Below are 11,530 nucleotides of genomic sequence, written 5' to 3' on the forward strand. Positions count from 1 at the left end.
TCTGTGGAACGTAAAACATCTCATTTTTGGAAATAATCGCAAACAATAATAAGATACGGGAAAAAATATTTTCAGAAAATAGGACAATAATGGAAATTAAACTAAATATTCTTCCTACATTACTACTACTACTGACCGTGATTTTATTACACAAATATGTTCATTCAATGGAAATGTGTGAGTGCAACTAAATGAATGAATCAATGAATGCAACTAACCAAACAAAAAATAAAAATAAAAAGAAAATTGTCTCAAAATCGGTAATGGAAAATTTATAAATGATCAAAGAAATATTGGATTGATAACCAAAGGAAAACCCAAAACCAACAAAAAAGTAAATCCCCAAAAAATGTAAAGCACCAATCTGTTAACGATACCAAAGAAAATATTAAAAAAAATAATGTATTGTTCTTTTCTATTTATGGACTGTTTCGTTTTTATATCCTTTGCTGTAATAGCCAACTTTACAATCAAAGTGATCTATGATAATTTACCAACAGGTGCGCAGCAAAATATCCTGGTGAATTTTCTATACACAAAATGTATAAAATTAAAAGTTTATAAGAAATTAAAACTGTAAATGTGTGGTGAAAATGATTATCCTGCAAAATAGTTATGTTAATTAACACAAACACTAAGGACTTTCTTGAAATGATTAATGTGTATTTCAAAATAATGCGTGTTTATGTGAAAATTTATTGCTGCAATCGCATGGAATTATAATGTATATATATTGAATATACTTGAATTTTAAACGGATACGCAACATTTTAAATAAATTAGAAATATGTTACAATTATACGGAAATTAAATTAATTATGTCAACTAAAATGAGTTATTACTAAATTCTAAAAAAATAACCCGATTCAAAGTCGAAATATTACAGAGACATTTTTAAAACTAATTAAAAAATAATGAGTGATATAAAATATAAGTGATGTAATTAATTGGCCGTGAAATGTTTGTGGAAGGATTTATTAAATACAATCGATTTTTTTTTATAACGTAGCACTTAAGACCCGACATTTAACTACGTTATAGAAAACATAAGAAAACGGCTCATTTGTAATAAACAAATGTGCAACTCGATTGCTTGCGTGTTGTTTTTGTCTTTATTTTCTTGAACCGTAACCTTTTTACAACAAGACGGGATTTTTTGACTCCAAATATTTGACAAAAAATGTAACTCATAATATTTTATGGCCCAAAGCCTTGAAATCGATATCCTTATTATTTCATCATCCTTTTCCATTTTTACCCGATCATGAATGGCTCAGAACGCTAACAAATTGCGGATAATATTCCGCACGAATCCTATAATATAATATTATAATATTTTACTATTAGATTTGCTAATTTCATATAAAGTAGATTTTGTATCCAATTTAATAAAGATATTGCACATTTTAATATTTATACTGGCATTTTTATACCACCTCACTGTGGGTATTATGGAATCGACATATACCCATAATTCCTTTTAAATCACTTTCTCAGTCGATTTATGAATGTCCGTACATGTATTTTTGTGAGCAAAGTACAAGTCGCATTTATAATCCAAATTGCAAGTTGTTTAACCTAATTTGGTGAAAGTTGGTATTTTGAGTTCTGCCTTGTAGATATCTTCCTCAAAATTGTTAATATTGGTCAACTTTTTAAAGTCCGCGTTTTACAACTCAATTCGTTCTAATTTGATATTTTGAATATTCATGAAAAATCATTCGACGAAAAATCATTTTACAAGAATCAAACATAATTTTGATGGTAGACTTTATACACAAATTATACACAAATTAGTACTGTACACATTTTTGCCCTCTTCTCTATATTATAAAGCTCATAACTTTACCAATAATTTTAGATTTTTCTTGTGATATGTGTCGTCCATAATCAGGTCTTGACATAGGAAATCCAAAGCTGTATAATAAATATAAGCTCTAAAACATTTTGTTGCCTGTGGGCAACATTTAACCATAAATACATTTTTACCACCAAAGTAACCGTAATTTCACATTGTGTGGTTTTGGAGGCTGGCATATATGCGCATAATTGTTAATCTTTTCGGGTAGAACACATTTATGCGGACAGTTCCCTACGAATGTCTATGTTTGGATATATCCCCCTTATTAAATTTTGTGCATATTTGCGTACTTTTAAGATTTTAGAACCTTTTTCCCACCGAAGTGGGAAGCAGTCAATACCACAGATTTACACATGTCCGTCTGTCTGGTGCGCACGATAACTCTCGAAGGGAATAATCGATTTCATCCAAACATTACACATCTTAATATTTCTTCCAAACATAGTTTAAGTTTGAAGATGGGGAATATTGGCCCTCTTCTTCTGGTAACTTCCCCACAAAATGGTGCTAAAAATTAATTATGTAATAACATGCAAACGGACTATCCGATTTTAACCAAACTTTGTACAACCTATTACCTTTACCAAGCCCAGATCATGTTTGAAGATGGACCCATTAGTCCCACTCCTTTTGGTAACACTTCCGGAAAGGGACAACATTTTTAATATTTGTGAATCCAATATCAGGTGAATGGAAATTTTGCACAACCTATTATCTTTACAAAGCCCCGATCAATTTTCAAGATGGGACTCATTGGATCGATCGAAATTTTCAATATTTAAAAATCCAATATCAGGCTATTGGTATGTCCGATTTGAACATAATTTTGCACATCCTATTATATTTAGCAAGCCAAGATCAAGTTTGAAGATGGGACCCATAGGTCCACTCCTTCTGGTAGCTTCTCCACAAAGGGTCAACATTTTTAATATTTATAAATCCAATATCAGGCGAATGGAATGCCCGATCAGAATCAAATTTTGCACAACATATTATCTTTACCAAGACTAGACCAAGCACGAAGGTGGGACCCGTCTGCCCTCTCCTCTGGTATTATATATTTGATCAACATAAAATCCGAAACATCTTTAATTAAACATATATCTTATATAAAAGAATAATAAAACCTGTGTATAACATCAAAGGCTTCCTCCGCAAACCATAGGGTGAGGGTATATATCTGTCGGCACACCGACTGACATTTTTTTACTTGTTGAGATGTTATTCAAAACATTTCAATTGCAATTCGAGAATTTCATTTGTAATTCGAGAATGTAATTGGTTATTCACAACATTTAATTTGTATTTCGAAATGCATAGAATCCCATTTGAAATGCATATACTTCCATCTGAAATTCAAAGGATTGCATTTGAAAATTATAAAATTCCACTTGAAATTAATAAAATTCCATTTGAAATTCTTAACATTTGATTTGAAATACATTAAATTTCATTTGTAATTCATAACATTTAATTTTTAATTCGAAAAATATTATTAGTGTCACGCAAAGAATATGTATGAATTTAAAATTAATTGTTACGAATTGCAATTGAAATATTAGGAATTACAAGTGAAATGTTATAAATTTCAAGTTGAATTCTTTGAATTATAAACGGATTTCTTTGATTTTAAATGAAACTCTACAAATTTCAAATGGAAGTATATCAATTACAAACGAAACTTTTTAAATTTCAAATGATTTCTGTTTTAAATTTTATATGAAAAGTTTTAAACTACAAATGAAAAGTTGTGATTTACCAACTACATACACGAATTGCAAGTGAAATGTTATGAATTGCAAATTGAGTTTTCAAATTACAAAGGAAATTCTCGAATTGCAATTGAAATGTTTTCAATGACATTTGAAGAAGGTGTAGACATGTGTGTCAGTAGTTCATTATAATTTGTAAACACGATACAAGACGCAGTTATGGATCAATCGTCATGATGTTCTGACCAAAGAAGACCTCTATTGTTAACAACATTTTTTATTCAGTGGCATATATATTTAATTTTTAAGAACACAGACCACAGATGTTCACAGTATATCCAATAGGAGTGGTTGACCTCTAAATTGATATGTTGTTGTATGAACTCGGATGAGGGAGTTGTACGTAAATATTTACAGGTTTCTACCATTTTCTGATATTATTTAGTAATACAATTACCATACTAAAGGTAGGAAATGTCGCTCTGATGGCCCGGTTATGGTCAAGATCGGTGAAGATCGGACTATATTTAGAGAAGGAAATGGACCGAAAACATAAAACTTGTTTGTGTGTGTGTGTTTTTTTTTTCAAAGTCTCCCTATAGACCGCAATTATAAGCCGAATATCAGAATAATCAGAGGGTAAAATCAACCAAGAGCTTCCTATGAAAAATCCACGTTACGAGGGTAAGAAAGACGAGCTGTTGTCTTCTAATCGGTCAAATATTGCGAAATAATACCCATGCTCGGAATATTGATCCGCGTATAGTATGAGTTCCGTGGCCGTTGTGTAGGGTATCATATGGTCGGACCCGACCGACTACACTGTTACGCTCACTGGTTTTTCTTATATTTATAAATATATATTTATTATATATATTTATAAATTATTTTATTTAAAACTTGGGTTTATATCAAACTGAATTCACTCCATTCGCTTCATAAAAACTTACATGTTTGGAAAATGTTATAGGGGAGGTACCAAATAGGGTGTGCCGATTGGTCCTGTCTACTGACTTTATTTGGTTTAGGTAAAAATATTTCAATGTATAGAAGAAGGAGTTGTCTGAAGATGGGACTTCATTTAGTTTGTTAAAAGTATTAGGATTTACAAATTTTGATACTTTGTCCCTGTCCTCACTAAAGTAATTTCAGACGTCGAATTTTTGAAGGACCATTGACATACAATTGGATGAAATTAAATATGTGATTGGATGAAATTAAATATGTGATATGTGACTGAAATAAATCCATATACATGTTATTGCATTTCATTCGGGCAGAGTCGATTTAAATTAAATTTGATACACGCTATTCGGTAAGCTGCAGCATAGCGCACTGTGCAAAATCTCAATCAGACACCCATTGATTATTATGTGTACAATTATCATAAGTCTGTCCGGCTATATTTGTATCTGCTCCAATTTGTACAAAACGTAATATTGTAGGCTCAATTTGATACCTTGTGCAAATTTTCGTAACAATCGGAGAAACATTCGGTATCTGATGCACCATTTACATTAAATCGGATATGGGAGCTATATTTAAATTTGAACCGATTTCATACAAACTTACCAGCGTTTCTTTAGACCCATTTCGACATGTTGTGCAAAATGTTGTCTAAATCGCACCACTTATTTTAAAATTGGCCGAACCGATTTTCACCAATTTCAATAGGGTTCGTCCTTGAGCCAAGTAAATAATCTGTGCCAAATTTCATCTCATTCGGATAATAAAAGTGACCTGTACTTTGCTTACAATTTAACATAGACAGACAGACGGACATGCATAAACGTCTCAGAAAGCTATTCTATACATAATATCAAAAGGAACCGTGGGTCTATCTCGTTTCCTTTTGCCTCTTACAAACATATGCACAAATACATAATACCCTGTACAACACTGTGTTAAAGGGTATAAAAACTGAAAAACTTCTTCTCCAAAAATAACCCAACCTTTTATAGTTCTATATAGACTGTACTCCGAACAATTTTTCACAACGCTTCCTTGGTGGAATTACTCTTTGTACTCACAATTTCTAGCCAATATGCTCCGAAATAATTATAACTTTTTAAATGAGGACCTTAACCTTTTCCAGCTTATGATGCCTTGCGCCAAAAAATTATGGAAGCCGAAAGACAATCTTCATTGGGTGGTAATGTTTGGTTATCATCGGCTGAAGAGAAGGCGAATAGCATTCTCATGAATGCCAAACGAGAGGAGGTATGTTATTATTAATAATACTTAAAATGTTTTTCTACATTATTCTCCCTTTACAGATTACTGAAGGCCTTAAAGATCCCACCAAATATCCGCCGGCAATGCATTTCTTTCAGGGCAAACAATTCTTGCGGCAAAGCGAAGTCTTCCGCATCATTCAGAAAATGCCCAAAGGAGCCCTGCTGCATGGCCACAACAAAGGTATGGTCACATCCAAGTGGGTAATTGGTAATTTAACCAATTTATATAATTTGTACACATGTCGCGATGTGAGTGGCCTACTGATCTTCACCTACGATCAAGCGCAGTGTCACAGCGAAATAACGAATGTGTGCTTGGAACGTGTCAATGCCGAGGATAAGCGAGTCTATGAAAAGCGTTTAGAGAAGCATATCAACATGTACACCATGCATCCAGAATGTAAGTACATTGTGCGATTGTTGCAATTCTCGTTGTTGTTTTTGTCGTTGTGGGCGATTTATTTTCTAATTTGAATATCAATTGACGGGGGGGCTTGTTGTCCGCACGTTTGTTTGATTTTTACAGCCATGATCACCGACACCCGAAAACTGTGGAAACGTTTTGAGAACATTTTTGTTACCATGGACCAGATGTTTAAATATCAACCGGCATTCTGTAATTATCACAAGCGTATGCTGGAGGAGCTGTGTGAGGATAATATTCAATATGCGGAAATAAGAGCCTCCTTGTCACCGGTAAGAATGTAGGTTATAAGGGAAGGTGAATTTAAATTATTTTTATTTATATTTTATTCTTGAATGTTGTTGCATTAATTTGTTGTTTTTATTTTCCAGCTTTATGGTGATAATAATCGCACCTTTAATTCGTTTGAAGTGGCCACAGAATTGGAGAAAATCGTTGAAAGTTTCAAAGTTAAACATCCTGATTTTTTGGGTATGAAAGTTATTTATGCCAAACGAAATAAGGGTACCGTTGATGAAATCGGCCAGCGCATAATGACCTTCAAGCAGTTGCAGTAAGTACATCGAAATATAAAAAAATACAAAATTCTATTAAAACTTAATAAGACGGAAAATGTGTCGAACCTTTACATGGACCTATATAAACAATTTTCGGCAAAAAGGTATGTTTATTATGTCAGCAATAAAATGTCAGCCTTCAATGACTATTTATGACAAATTACAGTCACATCGGTGAGGAAATGTGGCTGAAGTCTTTGAAATACCGAAAATTACTCCGTACCGTTATATAGGAGCTATACCAAAACGAAAACCGATGTTGATAATTTTTGGTAGAACACCCCAAGAGGCATCATGTTCTGCTCAATAATAATCCAAAATGTAAGCGGATTAGACTGAAAAACCTGAAAAAAGTACACAATATTTATGAGACCCTTATCTCCCATTTTAATATCAAACATCCTACAAGCAGTAGCAATGTATGTGCATTATTTCAAAACTTTATCTTAAACATTGCGACCTCTATCTTGCTTTTAGCACACGGTCGGATGGACAGACAGACGGACATGGCTAAAACGGCATAGATTTTTTGATCAGAATAAAATATAATATAATCTCAGTTTATTATACTATATTTTCCGTCACTTCGTCGAAATCGATTCAGATATAGCTCTCTATATAATTTTTAATGAAAAATTTTATGTTTTCACATTTGTGGCTTGGAAACCCCAAGATTTCTTGATAAGTAAACTTTTCATCCTCAAGGTCGTTGTTGTTGTAACAACTAAATATATGAATGTAGTTTTCTTATATTAGCCTGACACCTCTATATCCAGGTTTAAAAAGTAGCTTGTATTGCGAACACTGAGCATCTGGGAATAGTTGAGTGTAGGATGGGTTCTGACCAATGAAGACCCCTATAGATTTAGGGAATGTTAATATTTGAGGAATGAAATGGACCAACAATTTTATTTTTGTCTGATTTTCTGCTCGCTCTAGAGGCCCAAACATCGCTAGTTTTTGCATGGGGAAGGAGATCGGCCCAAAGAATAAGCATGCCAGTTTTGATAAAGATCAATATTTAGCGGGTCACATGGACCCTGACTTTTGTGTGAAAAATTCTGGGGGTATATATTTGCCCCTGAAGGACATAGACCCGAAAAATTGATAAAATATCAATACAGGTGCTTGCACACACTGGAGGGCGGAAATATAGCGCTGGTCGCTTTAAATTGTTCCATGAGGTTCCAGTTTTAATCAAGGACAACGCCTATAATTTTCGGTGATGACCACATAATAATTTTGAGATCAAGTGGACCGAAAACTTAATTTTTGTGTTTTTGCCGATCTGTAGGCCACAATTGAAAGCCGATTTCAATAACTTTTGAAGATATAACCCATTTATTGTGTCAGCACCAATCGACCACTAAAGTGCTTCTCAAACTTCAAACGCGATTTTCTCGTAACAGTGTTTTTACAAATGGCGGGCACGATAACTCAGAAACTACTAATCCAATCGGTTCCAAATGTTGACACGTCTCTCTGTGAGTGTATATATAGTATGAACTAGGATAAATCCAATCGGTAAATATCTTTCTTAATTTTTAAATTAGTTTATGGGATTTCCAAAAAAAAATTTTTTCAAACGTCCATCATTTTGTTAATTTTTGAGCGAACCCAAAGTTCAAAGTTGTTTTGAAATTGGTTCAGAATTATTTTCATATATACTTTGGTCTGATTTTCTGTAAGTGATGCACCAAAATGCCTAAGTTTGTTTGATTGACACAAATGATGTGCTATAAAAATATACACTACCTTGTATTATTGCAGCGCGGTCTTTGTATAGCTCCCATATACCAATTTTCCAATCAAAGCGCATGAAATTTGGTATTCAGGGTACTTGGAGAGTGAGAGACATCTTTGAAAAAATCAAGTAAGGTGTTTTCATGGTCCTAGCGCAACCGAAATTATTGTTTCGCATTTAGGCTGTTAAAAACATCTTCGCTGAACAATTTTATGTTTTCGCATCTGGGGCTTCGAAATCCCTAAGAGTTCCTGTTGATAAAACTTTTCATGCTCAACATTGTTGTTGTAACAACTAAATGTATGAATGTAGTCTTCTTATATTATCCTGCTTCTGACACCCCAATTTTCAGGTTTAAATGGAGCTTGCATTGCGACCACAGATCATCTGGGAATAGTTGAGTGGAATTAAACAAATGCAGCGTATCGAGAGGTTCTTCTTCATTTTCAGGGTATGTGTCTGATGTGGTGATTTTAATTCAGTTCCAGTACGAATTGAGACGCTGCAGCAGCCTGATCTTAGATGGGCGGTATAGTTCGTATGCTGCTCTGGTTTGTGGGTGGACACCAAATACTGCATTCACATGAAATGGGGTCTATAGCTTGGGTTACTGTATCTGTGTGAATATCTTTCATTTTGAAATTCCTTTTGATCTAGGAGCTCTATCTTCTACCGCTGGACCTTTATCTCTCTAGTTCATGCTCCATAACGTGTTTGGCTCGGGCAATCTTCTCTATGAGGCAAATACATTGAAGATTAAGCAACAATATCCTGTTGTGCCGATGTACGGATAAGACCATCTCCTATTTCTGTAAATGGGCCAAAGGTGTGATAAGGAGACTCCAAGAATGGAATACGTAAGCACATCGAGGATATATGTCAGTCATTTTGCAATTTGGATATGCTAAATTTTATGTCGACACAGTTTTTCGAATATAAAGGAGACGATTTGCTATGAAGTGTTTCTTCCAGGGAACAAAATTCGTTGGAATAATGTTGTGTTTGTTTGGACGCGGGACACCTTTTGAACAGCACTCAAAAACTTCGCTTAAAAAAATGTTCCGACACGTAACCAAATCGTATACACACTACTAGGGGGAGTTTATATTAAATTTGTCTGTCCGTTTGCAACACCTTGAAATATTCACTGCAGACCCCATAAAGTATATATATGATCAGAATAAATCTGAACCGATTTTCTCGAAACGTGACACACGTCATTTTAGACTCAATTCAGAACGCTATGCCAAATTTCGTGCAAATCGAAAGATGTAGATGGACGTTGGTGCACTATTTGCATAAAATCAGACGTAAATATATATGGGAGCTATATTTTATCTGAACAGATTTTCGCGAAACATAGCACACATAATTTTGGACCTAATTCAGTACCCTATGCCAAATTTTGTGCAAATCGAAGGCTATATAGGGACTTTGGTGCACCATTTACATAAAATCGGACGAAACTATATGCGGGAGCTATATCTAAATCTGATCCGATTTTCTCGAAACTTAACACACGTCATTCAAGACTCAATTCAGTACCCTATACCAAATTTTGTGCTAATCGAAAGATATATACGGACTTTGGTGCACCATTTACATAAAATGGGATGAAACGATATACGGGAACTATATCTAAATCTGATCCGATTTTCTTTCAATAGGGTTTTTCCTTGGGCCAAATAAGTGACTTGTGCCAAATTTTATCCAAATCGGATTATAAATGCGAACTGTACTTAGTTTATAATTGTACATCTACAGACGGAGGGACGGACATACATGATTTTATGCTTATTCTCAAAAGTAACCATGGGTCTATATCGTTTCCTTTTGGGTCTATATTCAATGTCCATGACATGAGTTGTCCTTTGAGTCCAGTGTTAGTTATGTTGGATTTAAAGACATATCTGGTATCAGTTCGTATATAAAACTAAAACTCACTGTCTTCACCTAACCTTTAAATGGAGGATGAGAATTTACTGCTTTCATCTTCTAACCATTTAAGGGGAACCTCCCTACCATTTTACCTTTAACGTTTTGAGAAGCTATTTAGTTGCCATCACGTTCTTCCACAATAAATCGACTATGTCTTCAAAAATCAACTATGTCTTTAAAAATCGACTATGTCTTCATGATAGTATATACCCCTTTCAATAAATTATTTTTTATCTTCCTTACAGCAATGCTAAACCAAATTTCATCATCGGCTTTGATTTGATTGGCAACGAAGATGCCGGAGATCCCCTGCACAAATTCGCCAATGAATTAACCGATTTACCACCGACTGCTAATTTTTTCTTTCATGCCGGAGAGACAAGTAAGAGTTTTCCTATATTTTTTTCACAAAACAAAAATAATTTGAATCTTAATTTTAATTACAGATTGGTATGGCAAAACCGATTGGAATATGATGGATGCCCTCCTGCTAAATACCAAACGTATTGGTCATGGTTTTGCACTGCCCAAACATCCTCAGTTGTGGTCGACCATTAAGAAACGTAACATTGCCATTGAAGTGAATCCGCTGTCAAATCAAGTTTTGGGATATATTTGGGATTTACGAAATCATCCGGCATCGTTTTTAATTGCGGAGAATTTTCCCATCGTTATATCGTCCGATGATCCTGGCGTATGGAATGCCAAGGGTTTAAGCTATGATTTCTATTATGCTTTCATGGCATTTGCACCGGCCGAGGCAGATTTGAGATTTTTAAAACAATTGGCATTGAATTCGATAAAGTAGGAAGCAGATATTTATTTTTAAAAATACGGAATTAATAAATTTTGATTTTGTTAACCTTCCTTGCAGATATGCAATTTTGTCATCCGAGGAACGACGTAAACTCAATCGCATATTCCAAAAGAAATGGGAGGAGTTCATATACAATATCATAAATATGAAATTTTAAAATAACAGTATTTGCATTAAATTTTTTCCAATATTTCATAATGAGATTTTCAATAAAACAGGACATGGGGGAATATATTAATA

At 34.0% G+C, this 11,530-nt stretch overlaps 1 protein-coding gene across 1 annotated transcript; it reads left to right on the top strand.

The window, feature by feature from the left end:
• Positions 1-2,457: 2,457 nt before the first annotated feature.
• LOC133321083 (adenosine deaminase 2-like) lies at positions 2,458-11,447 on the top strand. Its single transcript, XM_061530186.1, has 8 exons — positions 2,458-2,494; positions 5,669-5,793; positions 5,850-6,210; positions 6,337-6,506; positions 6,606-6,787; positions 10,719-10,855; positions 10,920-11,277; positions 11,348-11,447. The coding sequence occupies exons 1-8, from the start codon at positions 2,458-2,460 to the stop codon at positions 11,445-11,447; spliced, it is 1,470 nt and encodes a 489-aa protein (XP_061386170.1).
• The last annotated feature ends 83 nt before the right edge of the window (positions 11,448-11,530 follow it).

The sequence above is a fragment of the Musca vetustissima genome, unplaced genomic scaffold (genome assembly GCF_032173495.1).
Source record: "Musca vetustissima isolate MV318-11 ecotype Yass unplaced genomic scaffold, APGP_CSIRO_Mvet_v1 utg24959, whole genome shotgun sequence".
Lineage (NCBI taxonomy): Eukaryota > Metazoa > Arthropoda > Insecta > Diptera > Muscidae > Musca > Musca vetustissima.

Bases quoted from the DNA above. Each gene is read 5' to 3' on its own strand.
- LOC133321083 (XM_061530186.1), top strand. From the start codon at position 2,458: ATGTTTGAAGATGGACCCATTAGTCCCACTCCTTTTG. The intron at 6,788-10,718 runs GTAAGTACATCG...TCTTCCTTACAG, and splicing joins ATGACCTTCAAGCAGTTGCA to CAATGCTAAACCAAATTTCA. The intron at 11,278-11,347 runs GTAGGAAGCAGA...CCTTCCTTGCAG, and splicing joins TTGGCATTGAATTCGATAAA to ATATGCAATTTTGTCATCCG.